The sequence below is a fragment of the Podarcis tiliguerta genome, assembly GCF_965153285.1.
Source record: "Podarcis tiliguerta genome assembly, chromosome: 5".
Taxonomy (NCBI): domain Eukaryota; kingdom Metazoa; phylum Chordata; class Lepidosauria; order Squamata; family Lacertidae; genus Podarcis; species Podarcis tiliguerta.
The window spans coordinates 60,553,766-60,573,160 of record NC_139538.1 but is presented as its reverse complement, the minus strand read 5'-3'; the positions used below and the strand labels follow the sequence as shown (position 1 = coordinate 60,573,160).

The 19,395-nt window shown below is 45.4% G+C and overlaps 1 protein-coding gene across 1 annotated transcript; it reads right to left on the bottom strand.

The window, feature by feature from the left end:
• Positions 1–9,431: 9,431 nt before the first annotated feature.
• Positions 9,432–14,332, bottom strand: LOC310678958 (homeobox protein pv.1-like; the record flags this gene model as incomplete). The annotated part of the gene is made up of 3 exons (XM_083443558.1): positions 9,432–9,777; positions 13,383–13,612; positions 14,098–14,332. 3 exons carry the CDS (start codon positions 14,330–14,332, stop codon positions 9,448–9,450), a joined length of 795 nt encoding a protein of 264 aa, XP_083299684.1. The 3' UTR covers positions 9,432–9,447.
• Positions 14,333–19,395: the final 5,063 nt, after the last annotated feature.

Genomic DNA, 19,395 nt, shown 5'->3' with positions numbered 1-19,395 from the left:
TGTTTATACCCCGCCCATCCGGCTGGGTTTTCCCAGTCACTCTGGATGGCTTCCAGCAGAATATTAAAATACAATAATTCATAAAATATTAAAAGCTTCCTTAACTAAACATATTTCTTTAACATCTGATAGGAGGGCGTTCCACAGGACAGGGGCCACTACCGAGAAGGCCCTCTGCCTGGTTCCCTGTAACTTCCCTGATCGCAGTCAGGGAACCGCCAGAAGGCCCTCAGAGCTGGATTTCAGTGTCCGGGCAGAATGATGGGGGTTGCGACACTCCTTCAGGTATACTGGGCTGAGGCCGTTTAGGGCTTTAAAGGTCAGCACCAACACTTTGAATCGTGCCTGGAAACGTACTGGAAGCCAATAAAGGTCTTTCAGGACTGGTGTTATGTGGTCTCAGCGGCTACTCCCAGTCACCAGTCTAGCTGCCCCATTCTGGATTAGTTGTAGTTTCCGGGTCACCTTCAAAGGTAGCCCCATGTAGAGCATATTGCAGCAGTCCAAGCAGGAGTATAGGTATATGGTGAAGGAATCTTCAGAGTGCACCCAGATCCATTGTGTTTACCTTTCATGCTGTTCATTTTACTGGGGCTTTGAAGCTCTGATCCTATGCATACACACTCCAATAAAAGCCCTACTTTGCTCAGTGGGGTTTATCCCCAGGTAAATCTGCAAAGCTTTGCGGCTTCCATAACATGAATTCAGTGAAAATACGCTTGCAGCGAGAGAAGAGAAGCTTACAGCTTGCTTAATTTGATAAGGAATTTAAGTGATCAAAGAACAATTCAACTGTTTTACCATCCTCAACTGTCTTCATCATTGTCATTGGTAAAATGTGAGTAAACAAAAAAACAAACACAATGCAATTGATTGCCCTTTATATGAATAGACCTTTTACCTTTTAAATAGGGCCATCACTGATGCCCAAAATGTATATCAGGTAAATAAGAACTTCAGGGAGTTTGATTGTGCTAGCTGAACTATTTAGCTTTTACTCCCAGATAAGTACTGCCAAGAGCACTTTTCAATAAGGAGTAATCCTAAAGTGAATGATGCTGACTGGATTATCCCCATAAAATTTGTTGATTGAGATTGCTTTACAAAACGTTTTCCAGAAATTAAATTTTAAGCACTGCCGTGGTTCTTACTAGGTGATGTAGCTTAGTACTGGAGCAGATTGCTATAAGCAGTGGATTGTATAATGGATTCCTATATAGCTCTGTTACATAAGGAGGGTGCTCACTTGCCAGCAAAATTAACTCCAGAACTCCAAATGGCAGAGAACAAGAATACAGTGGTTTTCCACCAAAGATTGCTGACATCTCTTGATCATCAAGTGACGTGCCTTACATGAAATCTGGCATAAGAAAATCCATCTAAGCTTCATTAACATGTGACCCTGAGATTTTGGATCCCCTGCAAACTGATGCCAAAGTTTTGCATACCTCTGGTCCCCGGTTCGAAAGTCAATTACCGGTACTCAATTTGGGAGCACCAAATGTGGGGATCACAGTGCAAAACAATGCAAAACTAGCACAAGACTCTGGCACCAGTTTGGAAATGGCAATCCTGCAAGCTACAAACCAGTTAAGAAAGAGTTGTTTTACTGAAGATGAAAGCGTCACCTCAGAAGAACTCTTCTGGAATAGTTTACACTAGAGATTGGAATAAGAATACTGCCTTTCTGATTCAGGGTATTTTTTAAAAGTGATTTCTACTGTGTTCGTCGGATAATAGAGTTCGGAGGCAGTCATTGTTTTATCACATCACTATCAACAGTAAATTGCAACACAGTAACAATTACTTATTTAATTGTGACTCTCAAATTGTAAGTCTACAGATAATACTATCAAAGTGTTGACGCATCAGTTGTCTAATCAAAGTAGTTCTGGCTTCTAAACGGCTTTTTTGGCTTACAGCTCGAGCTAAAATTGTTAAGAGGCAAAAACACGACATTCTTCATGCTGTGTCCCAATTTCTCACTATTCATTTGAATGAATGCCTTGGATTGAATTCCATTATGTGCATTTCAAGCATATAATAGATGCTAAAAATGGAACTTCCTCTGGCACAGCTCATACAAAAAAAAAATCATTTTATGCAAAAGTTAAAAAAGAATCCATTCTCATCTGCTAATCAAAGCCTTTAAAATTTACAGATAAAGCCACAGATTTCACTGTAAGTTATCAAACATAATACCAGTTAATTCTTTATTCCAGTAATTATAGTAATAAAAAAGTGGTAAGCCCATAGGCAGGGCCTATAATTTGTTTTTTTTAAAAAATAATTATGAAGCCCCTCCTGGTGTATTTTATTTAATTGAACAGAATTTGTATACCACTTAAATTGTAAATAAAACCTCTAAGCATTTTTTGTAAGTAAAAATTATATTTTAGGAGCTTCAGTTAGCATTTTTTATGTTTACACCTTATTTGGGGGAATGAAATCATATGAATTTCAATGAAGTCAAGAGACAAAAAATTATGCTTGATAGAGGCAAACGTTATGTTTGTTTGTGGTCACTAATACTCTGCCTATGGCCCCATCTGCACTATACATTTAAACAGTGCTTTGTTTTCTTTTTTTAAAAAATGTTTAGGAGTACTGTCATTTTCCTACTCTTATTGAAATACTGCCCCTCAATGAGGCCAAACTTAGATTCACAAAATGTTTAGGGGTATGTGTATGCCTGCATCCACCCAGAAAAAAGCACTGCATTTAAAGCAGTTTCTGCTTCCCCATGGAATTCTGGGAATGGTAGTTTATTAAGAGTACTGAAAGTTGTTAGGAGACACCTATTCTCCTCATAGGCGGGTGGTGCTATGGGTTAAACCACAGAGCCTAGGACTTGCCAATCAGAAGGTCGGCGGTTCGAATCCCCGCGACGGGGTGAGCTCCCGTTGCTTGGTCCCTGCTCCTGCCAACCAAGCAGTTCGAAAGCACGTCAAAGTGCAAGTAGATAAATAGGTACCACTCCAGTGGGAAGGTAAACGGTGTTTCTGTGTGCTCCTCTGGTTCACCAGAAGTGGCTTAGTCATGCTGGCCACATGACCCAGAAGCTGTACGCCGGCTCTCTCGGCCAATAAAGCGAGATGAGCTATCCTTGACTTCTACAGGGATTGTATTTTGCAAACCTTTTTTGAAGCTTATTTTGGTGCATGAACTCTCTCTCTCTGAAACTACAGCTGCTGTCTGCGTTATCTGAAAATAATGTGACAACCAGACTAAACTGAGCACTTGAATTCACACCTTATGACAGCACAGCAAATTCAGATGGAGCCATCCCTGTGTGAGCCTAATAGCTATAATTAGCAAGTACAAGATTAATCAATTGCTGTGTGTTTAAACATATTCAGAGCAAAAAAAGGGCCTACAAATCAAAACCAAGAGCAATTGCAGCTTATCTGTACAACGTGAAGATAAAGGCACAAATCTTTCAACTGTCCAGAAGCTCGATCTACAATTAGCAGAAGTTTATGCTGATCTTCTTCCTGTTCATTTCTGCACATCAAAATCCTGTTGAAAGTATGGCTGCAGTGGCTAGCTGAAATATCAGCGACCCTGAAAAGAGGCTTGAAAATATTTGTTTCAGACTTGGAGACTGGTTGTAAGGTTTACTGAGAAGTACGGTCCAACAAGTCCAATGGGAAGTATTCTTAAGTAATGTGTCTAGGGCTGCAGCCTTTATTAAACAAGTGGCGCATAAAAATGAAAATCATCTCAGTTGCGTCCTGGACTAGTTGACTCTTGGGGTCCCTTCCAACTTCCAATGGCAATTGTATGATTCAGCCTTTTGGCTTCGGAATGGGTTGCTTAACCCTGATGAAGAACCTTGCTCATTGCTTTGCTTTGGAGTTCTAATAAAGCTATTCCCCTGCTGTCACCACAATACTATAATACTAATACTAATTTATTATTGTTACCCGGCCCATCCGGCTGGGTTTCCCAGCCACTCTGAGCGGCTATTTAAGGGCTGTTAGGCATACCATGGAATGAATGAACGAAATTATAAAGCTTTGTGAGTTTGCCATCACAGTTTTTCTTCTTCTTCCTTTGGGCATAGGAGCCAACTTCTAGGGGCCGAGGTCCCTTCAGCCCCCCCATCCACCCATAACATTTAGGGGGGCTGGGGCTCCCTGCCAAAGTTGATGGGCATTGCCATTTAAATGGGGGGGTGTCTTGTGATCAATTATGCAGGGTGGGGCTTACCTGGCCCCCTCCCAATATTTTATTAGGCACCCCTGCTTTTGGAGTATTTTGCAAAGAAATTTGCCAGGTTTTGTTTGTGCATGGCTTTTCTTTTTTCTTTTTGGTGAACCGCTTGATTGAGACATCCTCCTCCTATGCAGATCCGAACTGCGGTTGAATTCCTTGTCCAGTAGGTGGCGGTCATGGATCCTCTGTGACCTCCGGGGAAGCACGAAACTGACAGCAAAAAGATCAGAGATGGTTAGGTAGCCGGATGCTCTGTAATTCTGGCACTGAGCGCAGCGAAGCAGCGGGAATCCCCTTTGAAGTGCTAAGCTCCTGATCCCTCGCGCCGCTGCAGAATCACAGCCGAGAAGCAGGCAGACTCATTATCGCCGCCTTGTCTAAATTCATGAAGGGGCGACTGTTTCCCCTGACAGAACATGCCAACGCGTCGTCCGCAGGATCCTTCTGGCACGGCCCCGCCAGACACACTTCAGATTGCCAAAAGAGTGGCGCATTTGCCACCCTTATCACAGGCAGCCCTCCAACAGGTGGGGCGGAGGAGCCGCACGGAGGCGGCGTGCCTTTGATGCGCTTTGTCAAAACATGGAGGGCTCTTCACTTTGAAATGCATCGGCTCTCGGGGCGGATGTGTGAAAGAAAGAAAAGGGTGGGCGGTGGATCGCCTCGGACAGTGGAAGGCAGCCTCTTCCAGAGTCAAATTGCCGGCTGCGTCGCTGCCAAAGCCAAGCAATTAATTGGGCGCTTGCAATCGACTAGTCCCTATGGCGGAGACTCTGAGCAGCGGAGGCGAATGTAGGTGGGCGGAAGGGCTGAGATAGGGCGAGATATATCACAATGTGCTGGTGCTGGACATACGAGCCAACTCCTAGAGGCCGAGGTCGCTTCGGCCCACTCAGTGCCAGATTTACATATAAGCTAAACAAGCTATAGCTTAGGGCCCCACTCTCTTGGGGGCCCCAAAAAAATTTAAAGGAAAAAACCCTGTTATGAATAAAAAACCATTTTAAGTTAGAGCTTAATAATTATTTCACTATTAATATACTTCTTAATTGTATTTCAGTTCAACAATTACTTTGATAAAATACATATTTTGTTATGTGCAAATGGCTTTAGATACCTATTAGCTCCATAAATTACCATATAGCATATATTCAACACACAAAAAAAGCAACAATTTCTTGTTGACAAAGGACAGCTGGATTTATAAAGGGCCCCATTACCTTCGGTAGCTTAGGGCCTCATCAAAATCCAGCCCTGGGCCCACCCCCCAATCAAGCTCCACCCCCCCACCCCACCCCGTTGATGTGCATTGCAAGTCAAATGGGGTGTGTGCACCGTGCTATGTAATTAACTATGTAGGGCGGGGCTTACCTGTCCCCCCCCCCAATATTGTATTCAAGCTGGCACCCCTGGGCAAGACATATCATAATGTGGTGGTGCTGGAGGTGTCACTGAATGAAAGCCCCCCCCCCCCCCCCGCTGAAATCAAAGAGGCGCTAGCCCCAACACCATATGATTATCGTGATTTCTTCAATCGATGCATGCCCAGCAAGAAGTCTGATCCCATTAGAGTCCACGGGGCTTTCTTCCAAGTCAGTGAACATAACATTGCAGCCTGAGGCTGTGAGCCTGCACACGCCAAAACACACACACTGTGGGTCAGCCCCATTGACCCCTGAGTTGCCGCTCCCCATCGTAAGTAGCTGGTTTGCATAGGAGCAATCCTAGTCACCTCATTGACTTTTCCCAGACGCTCCTTCTCTAAGTTGAAACCCCCCGAAATAAGCGGCTTCGAGAACGGCAAAAATGCATTTCCCTCATTTCTATACGCGAGGGATGGATTCAGAAAAGACAAGGCTGGGGAAATGCAGCCGCCACCCAAAGAGAGACCTTTCGCAGCACTCGGGGCGTCTCTTTGTTCCTAGGCATGAAGAGATGCTTTTCTAAGCAGACGGTGACATTTCATCACAGCCATGAGTGATGAAAGCCAGAAGCAGGACGAGGTGGTGCCTTTGGAACTACATAAGAAGGGGATCTGTGAAAGATTCGGGACAGACAAAAGAGAGCGCTTCTTCCCACAGCGTAGCATAGCTATGAAACTCTCTCGCACAGGAGCCAGTGATGGCCACCCACTTGAATGCCTTTGAAAGCAGGTTGGACAAATTCATGCAGGAGAAGGCTGTCAGGGGCTGCGAACCCTGGTTGCGATGTTCTACCTCTACTCTCTGAGACAGCAATCTCCTGAACGTCTGTTGCTGGGAATCACAAGTGGCGAGAGTACTCTGGTCTTGCATGTGAGCTTCCCGCAGGCATCTATCTGACTGGCCACTTTGAAAACAGAATGCTGGACTAGGTGGACTCTTCTGATAAAGCCAGGCCCCAGAAAGATACACCACACGTATGGGGAATCCAATATAAGGAAGAGAAGCAAGCCCACATCAGCAGAGCTGTGAGCCCAGAGGGCCAAGGGGAGTTGGCTGGAGGCCTAGGAGAGCAAAGTGAAGGCAGTGGGTTTCTTCAGGCGTACAAACAAGATTTTACGAGCCTCTCTGTGTGGATTGGGCCCTCTGCTCCACTCAGAAAAGAAGACACAAGTTTGCCAAACATTTTTTCTATGCTTTGTGTTGTATGCAGGTCTGCATCCTCTCCTCCAGGTTGATCGGTGGGCTGAAAATTACTTTCCACAAGCAAGTAATAGGATCCTAGATACAGTGGTACCTCGGGTTAAGTACTTAATTCATTCCAGAGGTCCGTTCTTAACCTGAAAATGTTCTTAACCTGAAGCACCACTTTAGCTAATGGGTCCTCCTGCTGCCGCTGCACCACCAGAGCACAATTTCTGTTCTCATCCTGAAGCAAAGATCTTAACCCGAGGTACTATTTCTGGGTTAGTGGAGTCTGTAACCTGAAGCATCTGTAACCTGAAGCGTCTGTAACCCGAGGTACCACTGTATGCAGAAGGTCAACATGGGAAGATTTTCTCATAATTGTATTTTCATACCAAACAATCTTAAACCCAGGGGCCCTCAAACTTTCTATACTGCAAAGGCCCACTTGAGAGGACTGTAAATTACTAGTCCCCTCCCCACCTGAAAGTGGACTGAAGCTCACTGCTGGCTTCACCTGCTGAATTTCCACACAGCTGTTAAAGCACAATAATCCTGTTCTCTCCAAACACCAACCCGAAACCATGCAAAGACCTCAAGGTGCATTAGTTACAAACCTGTTTTGTTACTGTAGGCCAGATGTGGGGAACTTTTGGCCTTCCAGATGTTGCTGAACTACACTTCCCATCAGCCCTTGCCATTGGACATGCTTGCTAAGGCTGATGGGAGTTGCATTTCAGCAACACCTAGCAAGCCAAAGGTTCCTCACACCTGCCACAGGTCTTTCATCACTTGATCTTAGGCTGAAAATACTGCATTCAGTGCACGGCCAGACAAGGTACTTTAGATGGGGCAGTGGGGTTGGGGGCAAAAGAGATTTAAGGTTTGCAGAAGCAAAGGCTCAGATGCCCTTGAGCTGAAAAAGAAAAGCTTCCTCACTCCTTTCTTTTTCTTTGGTGATTATTCATAGCCCAACCCACAATATGTGCTATTAGACAAATGGGAGGTTTCTGATCTCTTTCTGAATGGGGTATATAGTGAACTGGAAAAACATCTCACCCTCCTGGAGAAAGATGCCAGGAACAGGAGCAGCTCTACAACTACAACCAACACCCTGTCAGGTTGAGGCCACATCAAATTATCAGCTGAGCAGTTCAAAGCACTGGATCATATCAGAACTAGGAAGAACATACTGCTGTCCATGGTGCTGACTCAGTGCAGGTGAGAGGCAAGGCAAAGGTATGGCAAAGCGAGGTAGTGTTAAAGGAGAAAGGGAGGCAGAGTCACAAGATTTAGCTAAAAGTAGGCAGGATGATGGACTTGCTTGTATGTCCCACTGAGCTTAGTGTGCCACTTGCAAGTCAACATACTGTGGTACCTCGGGTTACAAACACTTTGGGTTACAAACTCTGCTAACCTAGTAGTAGTACCTCGGGTTGAGAACCTTGCCCCAGAATGAGAACGGAAATGTGCAGTGGTGGCGTGGCAGCAGCAGCAGGCCCCATTAGTGAAAGCACACCTCAGGTTAAGAACGGTTTCAGGTTAAGAACGGACCTCCGGAACGAATTAAGTTCATAACCCGAAGTACCACTGTACATATAATAAGGCTACAAGAGTTTTGTGCAGCTAGTGAACAGTGGGGGTCGGTTTTTCTAAGAGCTCAACTATACAGGATATGGAAATTTCATTAACTGGATCTCCCACTGTCCATCCGCCAGCTGCTGGTCCATTCTTGGGAAACCTAGGGAATATTGTAAGAACATAAGCATGTGCTGGGAATCACAAGTTGGGAGAGTCCTATTGCACTCAGTTCCTGTTTGCTGGTTTCCTAGAGGCATCTGTTTGGCCCTTGTGAGAAAAGGATTCTAGACTAGATGGGCCATTTGCCCAACCAGCTCTTAATTTTGTTCTTATAGTCTCTTTAAAGCTCCCATTAGCACTACAGAAAAAAGTGTACAGGGGGTGACTACAGCATGTGAGATGGGAAGAATACCCCTTCCCCATCCTGCAGCAATGCCTTAATGCTGTTCCCATTGGCACACTTACTAAATGAAGCTCCACTGCTTCCATCAACCCATTTTGGTTGATTAACATGCTATGGCCTTTTAAATGTGTTTGTTGGGTGGGGTTATTGTTTTGTTATTGTCTTGTGTATTTGGTGTTTTCATTTTTATGTTGTGAACCACCCTGCGATCTTCGGATATACAAATTTAATCAATCAATATTTATTTTACCCACATACTGACGTTTAATCACACTTTCTAGCTTAGCTGTTTAACTGTTTGTGTAGGCTCTGCAGAGCTGCCACGTACAATCACTGTTAGCAGTCTTTGTAGGAATTTTTGCAGATTCCTTCACTAGACATCTAGCCCAAACTTTAGAAAATGCTGAAATAACAATGCTGAAATAACCACCTGCCTTTTGTTGCAGGTTTTAGAAAACACTGAACTAAAGCAATCACCCAAAAAATTTTATATAAAAATAATTTTTATTCTCAATTCTTTAATCTTTATTCCATCATGATTCAATATTCAATCTTTATTCAGTTTATTCAATGTTGTGTGTTCTTCCACATTTACCAATATATGTTCTGCAATAAAACCAAGATATTTCTGAACAAGATCTACCATGCCATCCCATATCCTAACGCAGGAGTAGGAAAAGTTTGTTTGGAATCCATCTTGTGCTCTTCAGTTGAATTTCCTGAGAACTGGATTGGAAAGTGATAAGGCAGACCAGGTAATGGAAATGGATAAGGTGGATTTTGGAAGGGCTGGTACTTGCAGCCAGGAGGATTGGGCCACAAAGAAGGATTTGGCATATAAGGTAGAAGGCTGGGTGGGATCCTGGGCTGCCATATCAGACAGCCGGGAGACGAAGGCCAGAGTCCTCGGCGATAGTCTTGTAGCTGTCGCTTAAATTTCATCCTGCGATTCTGGAACCAGTTTTTAACCTAATAATAAGAATAATAAAGTAAATTCAGAAGCTAGTAGTCACAGAAACAGTCTCATGTTCTCAGAATGCACAGTCACTTACATCAATGGGCCATTCAGACCAGTTTCCACGTAACAAAATGGCAGCGCTATCATGTATTTAGTATTGTACAATGAGTCTCCCAAAGCAGATCATAAACCACCCTCTGCAATGATCTCGAAGAAGCTTCCCCCAACTGGTGCCTGTTTTTGACTGCAAGTACTGACAGCTCCTGCCACTGTGGCCAATGGTCAGGGGCAACTAAACCAAAAAAGATTCTCCACCCCTAAAGTAGTAAAGGTAAAGGGACCCCTGACCATTAGGTCCAGTCGTGACCGACTCTGGGGTTGCGGCGCTCATCTCACTTTATTGGCCAAGGGAGCCAGCGTACAGCTTCCAGGTCATGTGGCCAGCATGACTAAGCCACTTTTGGCGAACCAGAGCAGCACACAGAAACACTGTTTACCTTCCCGCCGGAGTGGTACCTCTTTATCTACTTGCACTTTGACGTGCTTTTGAACTGCTAGGTTGGCAGGAGCAGGGACCGAGCAATGGGAGCTCACCCTGTCATGGGGATTTGAACCACTGACCTTCTGATCAGCAAGTCCTAGGCTCTGTGGTTTTACCCACAGCACCACCTGCGTCCCTACCCCTAAATTATAGGCTATGAAATACAGAAGCCAGTGCCTAGATGTGAGCACAGTGCTCAGCAGGGAAGGGCAATGGGGCAATAGATAAAAGTGGCAAAATGATATGGGTATCAGCCTGATGCCATTTCCTATCCAACTAGTCTATCCAAATTTTACATGCTGTTTGGTACTATCACCGAAGCAGAGAGCTGTAAATACCTCCCTGGGTGTATTTATAAAGATGCTATGCAGCTTCCCATCAAGGACACTGTACTTGCATCCTGTGCCAAGCAGGGGGTTGGGCTAGATGACTTCAGAGGTCCCTTCAAGCTCCAGTTATAAGTGTCTGATCAAGGGCCTGGCAAGCCTATTGCTGTGATCAGTAACTGGACTTCCCTCAGACACGAAATGTGCTCAGGGCAATGCCTAGAAAATCAGTGATTCCTCCCCGTTGGGGATGGAGGCAAGGGAGGACACAGAATCCCACCTTCCCCAAATTTGAACCCTTCTGCTTAGACCTTAGCAAGCTAGTTGGAAGGGAGTTTTCTAATCAGGTTCTATGGAGCAAACATAGAAACTCTCTGATCCAGAGCCCTGGTGCAGACTTGTGATCGCAGAGAAGATCCCACAGGTTTTTAAAGCTGCAATCTGGGCAACTAGCGCCACTGAGCAAGCAACATAAACATGCAGAGAACTGCAGTCTAAGTAGTGATCCCAAACACACCTGCTATGGAGCTCATTCCACAGGAAGGCATATTTGCACTGTTAATTATGCACTACGATACTAAAGGGCAGCGAGGCTGTCCAAATGACCGTTTCCCCTCCACAGTCTATAAACTGTCTGAATAAGGCCACAGCAGCTCTTTCAGATTTGGCGCAAAAATATTCAGCATAATTGTCCTACATCTGTAGGCATTTCATTGACAACCTAAGGATGCCCAACCTAAGTGATTTACCAAATGACTGTGCCCTAGGTCTTTTGATGAGCGAGCTGGATAAATAAGAGGTGGCATGGGCATAATCCTGCGGCTGGTCTTTCTTGCTAAATGGATGCAAACAAGCCATGTGGATAAGACAATTGCCAATGCTCCCATCTGCACAATGCAGCACTCAGCAAGAATTCCCATTTCAAAAGGCAGCTTGGCACCAGTCCAAAGGCACTTCTTTTCTCTAAAGTAATCTCACAGCAGGTTCTTTAAAGAGAAATGGATTTGTGGCTTGCCAGGGTGGCCCCACCAAGAGACACTCAAAAACTGCAGACTCTTAATGTCCAAGTTACCCCCTATGCTCATGTTTCATTTACTTAAAGCATTTAGACTAAGGAGGTTCCTTCTAAAATGGCATGCAACACATTGCAATCCCTAAGCTTACTTATTCAAATGTAAGATGCCATGAATTCCATGGAACTTGGGCCACATTCTTGTCCTACACTCACCGCACTATTATACCATTTTAAACTATCATAGCTGCTTCCCCCAAGGAATCTTGGGAAATGTAGTTTGTTAAGGGGTTTATAGAATTGTTGGGAGGCTCCTTAGTACCCCTCACAAAGTTACAATTCACAGAGTAGTTTTAACAACCCATCCCTCCTCTTCACAGGGTACTCTGGAAATTGTAGCCAGGTGAGGGGAACACGGCTCTCAATCCTCAACATGCTCAACTACAGCTCCCAGAATTCTTTGGGGGAAGCCATGATTAAAGTAGTATCATAGTGCTTTACATTGTATGGTCTTACACTTTAGTAAGTGCGCCTGAAATTTCAGCAATAACTGAAGACTTTTCAGCTTTTTATTTTATTACATTTATAGCCTGCCTTTTCTTCCACTGGGAAGTAGGCTACCCTTCTATGTGAGATTCATATGGCATTTGTTTCCATCCTTCTTCATGGTTGGGGCAGGTCATGCTCACAACCACCTTGTATGGCAGGCCAGGATGAGAGACAAGTAATGAGCCAAAAGTTTATCTATTGCAGAATGTGGATTTGATTCCAGATCCAACACTTTTTCATCTTCAACCAGCTTCTTTTCTAGTTTGCACAAACTGCTACTTACCAAAAATTTCATCCCTCTTACATTTATACCCTGCTTTTTTTTAGTGGGATGCGGGTGGCACTGTGGGTAAAACCTCAGCACCTAGGACTTGCCGATCGCATGGTTGGTGGTTCGAATCCCCGTGCGGGGTGCGCTCCCGTCATTTGGTCCCAGCACCTGCCAACCTAGCAGTTCGAAAGCACCCCCGGGTGCAAGTAGATAAATAGGGACCGCTTATCAGTGGGAAGGTAAACAGCTTTCCGTGTGCTGCGCTGGCTCGCCAGATGCAGCTTGTCACGCTGACCATGTGACCCGGAAGTGTCTGCGGACAGGGCTGGCTCCCGGCCTATAGAGTGAGATGAGCGCACAACCCTAGAGTCTGGCAAGACTGGCCCATACGGGCAGGGGTACCTTTACCTTTACCTTTTCCCCCATCACAGACTTCAGGCAGTGTACTTGTAATTTGCAAGTGGTCTCCAAACCACCCCCAGACCTGCTTAATTTCTAGCACAGGTGGGGCCTCATGACCTTCTCTATCCTAATTCCCACATCAATACTGTACAGTGGTACCTCTGGTTACGTACTTAATTGGTTCCGGAGGTCCGTTCTTCACCTGAAACTGTTCTTAACCTGAAGCACCACTTTAGCTAATGGGGCCTCCTGCTGCCACTGCGCTGCCGGAGCACGATTTCTGTTCTCATCCTGAAGCAAAGTTCTTAGCCCGAGGTAATATTTCTAGGTTAGCGGAGTCTGTAACCTGAAGCGTATGTAACCCGAGGTACCACTGTATATCAATAACGAAACTGCTTCTTAAAGAATTGTAGTTCAGGAAGAGCTTTCCAAAACCGCACCTCAAGAGGCAACCGGACTACTCAGGAGTAAGTGTCTCAAAGACTTACTGCCTACAGCACAGGCCAGGCACTCACCTGCTCTTCCGTCAGGTGCAGCTCCGCGGCCAAGCCTTGCCTTTCCCACTGCTTCAGATAGGGTTGTCGCCGGAAGGTGCTCTCCAACCTGCGGAGCTGCTCCATGGTGAACGCTGTGCGCAAACGGGAGTAGTGCCGTCGATCCTCCCGGTCCAGGTTCACGTCGGAAGCGGCGCTCTTGCTCGCCTCCCTGACTGAGACCGGCTCGCTTGCGCAGGGTCCTTGGTCGGCTACGAAAGCGGGAGAGCGGGAAAGTGTGAGCCAAACTTTCCTTCCTTTCCTGAGCGCACCTAGCAAGGTCTCGCTGAGATAACCCCAAGCAGGGGGCGTCTTTTCTCGCCAGGGCTCAATGGATAGAATGCTCCCCCCCCCCTTTTTGAGGGAGAAGAGGCAACACACCGCGCCTCTCCCCAGTTTTTTCTCACGCCCCAATAACAATTTCCACTCCTAAACGCGGGTAGACTCGGGGTGCGGCAACATCCATTGCTTAGTGCATATCTTGTTGGTTTTAAAAGGACTTGTTCCCAAGTGTACCCTAAAAGCATACCCCTCCCCCAAAATAGCGCAGAATTGCTATTGCGCCCTAGAGGAGGTTCTCCAGTACTGCTCAAAAACTAGCCAAGGCGCTTGGCGAGGATTACGGCCTTACTACCACCACGTGATTGCCGGGTAATGCCACTAGTCCTCAGTGAGGCCGGTCCGGCGTTTGACTCACTCTTGCTTGGCGAGCCATCGACGGCAGTTTCACGGGCCTCGCTGCATCCTTCTCCTCCACTTCCGACGGCGGTGGCGTCTCCTCTGCGCAATTCCGTAGAGGGGCATGGCTTCTTGGGCTGGGCCTTCCCTGACCAGGAGCTTCCTTTGCACAAATTCGGAGCGCTCGGAGCGGGCACGCAGCAGATATGGGGCTTGCGCGCGATCCCCTGCTGATCGCAGGCCTGCTGACCCATCTGCGCACGAAACACGCCGACCTCCACGCTTCTCCTGCAGGGGGCCAGCCCTCCACTGCAAATTTATAGGCGACAGCGAGCACTTAAGGAGGAAGATTCGCACCTGGAACTCGGGGCCGGCCGATCTACAGCGCCCCCTCCCGGCAACGCAGAGTTGATTTCCAATACACAAACACCAAGTGGGTGTGTCCTATCTTAGTATCGATATTACTACGCCCTGTCCCAAGGGTGTTTCGTTTCTGCTGTTATCTGGTGGTCATCTTCTTATTTTAGCTGGGGAAGGAGATAAAAGATTTAAACGGAGAAGGAAACTCACCCTCCCCCACCTAGTCATTGGTAATTCTGCATAACTGCCTTTTAGAGATGTCCCCCCAAAATGGTTTCCTAAAATCTGGGAACATAAGATCAAGAAATGCGAAACTGGCATATTGCCTCCAGAGCTATATCAAGAATACAGTGGTACTTTGGGTTACATACGCTTCAGGTTACAGATTCCACTAACCCAGAAATAGTGCCTCGGGTTAAGTGCTTTGCTTCAGGATGAGAACAGAAATCATGCTCCGGCGGCGTGGCGGCAGCAGGAGGCCCCATTAGCTAAAGTGGTGCTTCAGGTTAAGAACACTTTCAGGTTGAGAACGGACCCCCGGAACCAATTAAGTACTTAACCCGAGGTATCACTGTATAAAGATTGGTGGACTCCCACCCTGGCGGGCCTATTTACTGCCATAAATAATACCAGGGAAATTGGAAAATGGGCAGCATTTTCCCCATTTTTAAGAAGGCAATCAGGAACTACTGCTTCTAGTGGTGCAGCAATAAAGCTGCTAGCACATTTGCAAAGTTAAGCAGGGACCAGTATGGTTTCAAGCTGGATTGAGGGTGTTGTGTTAAGATTCCTGCATTGCAAGGGGGTTGGACTAGATGCCCCTTCCTGCTGATTTATTGTCCAGGGTTGTTCCAAGGGATCAACACTGTACCTATGTACAGAAATTGGGTTTGTACTGAGATTGTACGAACACGCTGACCAGTGGTGTTCACAGAAAGGGGGAGGATGTTAGTTTCTGTTTCTCACTGAGAGCAGCTGCTTGCAGTCACTGGACTGTTTACATTCCACAGTCCAGATACTGTTGGATTCTCACAGGAAAGGGAGATGGGATGTGACGTTACTGGTTCTGTTCGTTTCCTTTGTTCAGTTGCTCTCTGCTTCTCAAAGAGAGAAAATGTATTTTTCTTTGCTCTCTGTATAGCTTAGTAATAAAGTATAGCAATGTAGCACCATACCTGCCTCATCCTTCCGTTGTGGACTTTGTTGTTTTAATGCTCTGCTGGGCTCAAAGGAAGATGAGCCATATCAGCTCGGACGACCGGAGCTGAAATTTCAATAAGAAACTGGGATAAATTATCAAGTTTTGACATTGACCACAAACTCTTGCTGTTGATTAGAGGACTATATGTTGTTGTTTAGTCATTTAGTGGTGTCCGACTCTTCGTGACCCCATGGACCAGAGCATGTCAGGCACTCCTGTCTTCCACTGCCTCCCGCAGTTTGGTCAAACTCATGCTGGTAGCTTCGAGAACACTATCCAACCATCTCGTCCTCTGCCGTCCCCTTCTCCTTGTGCCCTCCATCTTTCCCAACATCAGGGTCTTTTCCAGTGAGTCTTCTCTTCTCATGAGGTGGCCAAAGTATTGGAGCCTCAGCTTCAGGATCTGTCCTTCCAGTGAGCACTCAGGGCTGATTTCCTTCAGAACAGAGAGGTTTGATCTTCTTGCAGTCCATGGGACTCTCAAGAGTCTCCTCCAGCACCATAATTCAAAAGCATCAATTCTTTGGCGATCAGCTTTCTTTATGGTCCAGCTTTCACTTCCATACATCACTACTGGGAAAACCATAGCTTTTACTATATGGACCTTTGTTGGCAAGGTGATGTCTCTACTTTTTAAGATGCTGTCTAGGTTTGTCATTGCTTTTCTCTCAAGAAGCAGGTGTCTAATTTCGTGGCTGCTGTCACCATCTTCAGTGATCATGGAGCCCAAGAAAGTAAAATCTCTCACTGCCTCCATTTCTTCCCCTTCTATTTGCCAGGAGGTGATGGGACCAGTGGCCATGATCTTCGTTTTTTTGATGTTGAACTTCAGACCATATTTTGCACTCTCCTCTTTCACCCTCAATAAAAGGTTTTTTAATTCCTCCTCACTTTCTGCCATCAAGGTTGTGTCATCTGCATATCTGAGGTTGTTGGTATTTCTTCCAGCAAATTTAATTCTGGCTAGGGATTCATCCAGCCCAGCCTTTCACATGATGAATTCTGCATATAAGTTAAATAAGCTGGGAGACAATATACAGCCTTGTCGGGCTCCTTTCCCAATTTTGAACCAATCAGTTGTTCCATATCCTGTTCTAACTGTAGCTTCTTGTTCCACATAGAGATTTCTCAGGAGACAGATGAGGTGATCAGGCACTCCATTTCTTTAAGAACTTGCCATAGTTTGCTGTGGTCGACACAGTCAAAGGCTTTTGCATAGTCAATGAAGCAGAAGTAGATGTCTTTCTGGAACTCTCTAGCTTTCTCCATAATCCAGCTCATGTTTGCAATTTGGTCTCTGGTTCCTCTGCCTCTTCTAAATCCAGGTTGCACTTCTGGGAGTTCTCGGTCCACATACTGTTTGAGCCTTCCTTGTAGAATTTTAAACATAACCTTGCTAGCGTGTGAAATGAGTGCAATTGTGTGGTAGTTGGAGCATTCTTTAAAAAGGGTGGAAGAGAACACTCTTGTTTCACTCCTCTTGAAGTTTTAGAGGCTTCAGAATGAGGGTCAGAGCTGGTCTAAATGGAAGTGTGACTGAAGCCTCTAAAACTTCAAGAGGAGTGAAACAAGAGTGTTCTCTTCCACCCTTTTAAACATTTATATTAAGGACTTGGTACCCCAACTGGCTTCAGCAAGTTATCCAATAACAACAACAACAACAACAATATTAATAATAATAATTTATTACTTATATCCCACCCATCTGGCTGGGTTTCCCCAGCCACTCTGGGCAGCTGCCAACAGATTAAAAACAGAATAAAACACCACACATTAAAGACTTCCCTAAACAGGGCTGCCTTCAGATGTCTTCTAAAAGTCAGATAATTGGTGTTTTTTCCCTTGACATCTAATGTGCCACCACGAAGAAGGCCCTCTATCTGGTTCCCTGTAACTTTGCTTCTCGCAGTGAGGGAACTGCCAGGAGGCCCTTGGAAGTAGACCTCAGTGTCCGGACAGAACGATGGGGGTGAATACACTCCTTCAGGTATACTGGGCCGAAGGCTATTTATTTTGATGTATGCAAATCATAAATACTTACTTTGTAAGTAAAAGTAGGACATTCCCTATTCTTCCTGGGGGAAATACCTTGTTCTGATATAAACTATGTTTCTTGATTCTAACACTGAGAAGCTAGGATGGTCTAGTCACTAGTGGCATGGGCATAGCCAGGATTTTTGTTAGGGGGCAGGACTTTTGGTGGGGGGGGCAGAACTGACGTGATTGGTCAGTTAAGTATTTCTATTGTTTTACTTGATCTGGGGGGGTCAGCTGCTTGACCCATGTCTAGTGATTAGAATGTCCTCCTAGGGTACAGGAATGGGGAACCTGTGGTCCTGCAGATGTTGTCAGACTCCAATTTGTCTGTTTTACTATATGCTGATGACCCTGTCCTGCTTTCCCTGAACAAAATTGGACTCAGAAGGATGCTGGTCAAATCTGGCCAACTGTGCAAAAAAGAACATCTAAAAGTTAACTATGTGAAAATTAAGGAGGTCATATTTGGTAAGAGGGTTACTAAATCCAAGTAGACATTAGGTGGTCATACTCTTGAGCAAGTACATAGGTGTAAATACCTAGGATTACTTACGGATGAAAAACTTTCATGGAAACCCCACCTGGATGCAACCAAGTTATTATCTGCCCGCTCTACTGGACAGCTAGTCAATTTTTTCTGTTCGAAGGGGGGGGGGCAGTTAATCAACGCAGCCATCAAGATCTATGTGTCAAAGATCATTGCACAAATGCTTTACAGGGCTGAGCTCTGGGGAAGTGGTATCAAATCTGAACTAGAAGTCCAACAAAACAAATTCATGAGGCAGGTATTGGGGCTTCCACTGGGGACCTCAGAGCTGAGTTGGCTCTCCTCTTGATAACAGCCAGAATCGAACTAACCTACCTTTAGATCTGGTCCTAACCAATGTTGATGACCTGGTTAGTGGGGTAGAAGTGGAAGGATCATTAGGCGCGAGTGATCATGCTCTTCTGAAGTTTACTATACAGCGGAAAGGAGCAGCCAAGCATACTAGGACTCAATTTCTTGACTTTAAGAAAGCCGACTTCAGAAAACTTAGGGAAGTGCTGGGTGAGATCCCATGGACAGTAATACTAAAAGGAAAGGGAGTTCATGATGGCTGGGAGTTTGTTAAGAGGGAGATAGTAAAAGCACAACTTCAGGCAATACCAATGAGACGGAAACATGGAAGGTGCCTAAAGAAGCCAGGGTGGCTATCTAAAGAACTTTTAACTGAGTTAGGATTAAAAAAGGATGTGTACAGAAAATGGAAAAGGGGGGAAACCACCAAAGAGGAATTCAAACAAATAGCCAGCACGTGTAGACACAAAGTCAGAAAAGCTAAAACACAGAATGAACTCAGGCTTGCTAGAGAGGTTAAAAGCAACAAAAAAGGCTTTTATGGGTATGTTCGTAGCAAAAGGAAGAACAAAGAAACAGTGGGGTCACTCAGAGGAGAAGATGGTGAAATGCAAACAGGGGACACAGAAAGGGCTGAACTCCTCAATGCCTTCTTTGCCTCAGTCTTCTCCGATAAAGAAAACAATGCCCGACCTGAAGAATTTGGAGGAAATGATTCAGCAGAGGAAACACAGCCCAGAATAACTAAGGAGATAGTACAAGAATACTTGGCTAGTCTAGATGTATTCAAGTCTCCAGGGCCAGATGAACTGCATCCAAGAGTATTAAAAGAACTGGCAGATGTGATCTCAGAACCACTGGCAGTCATCTTTGAGAATTCC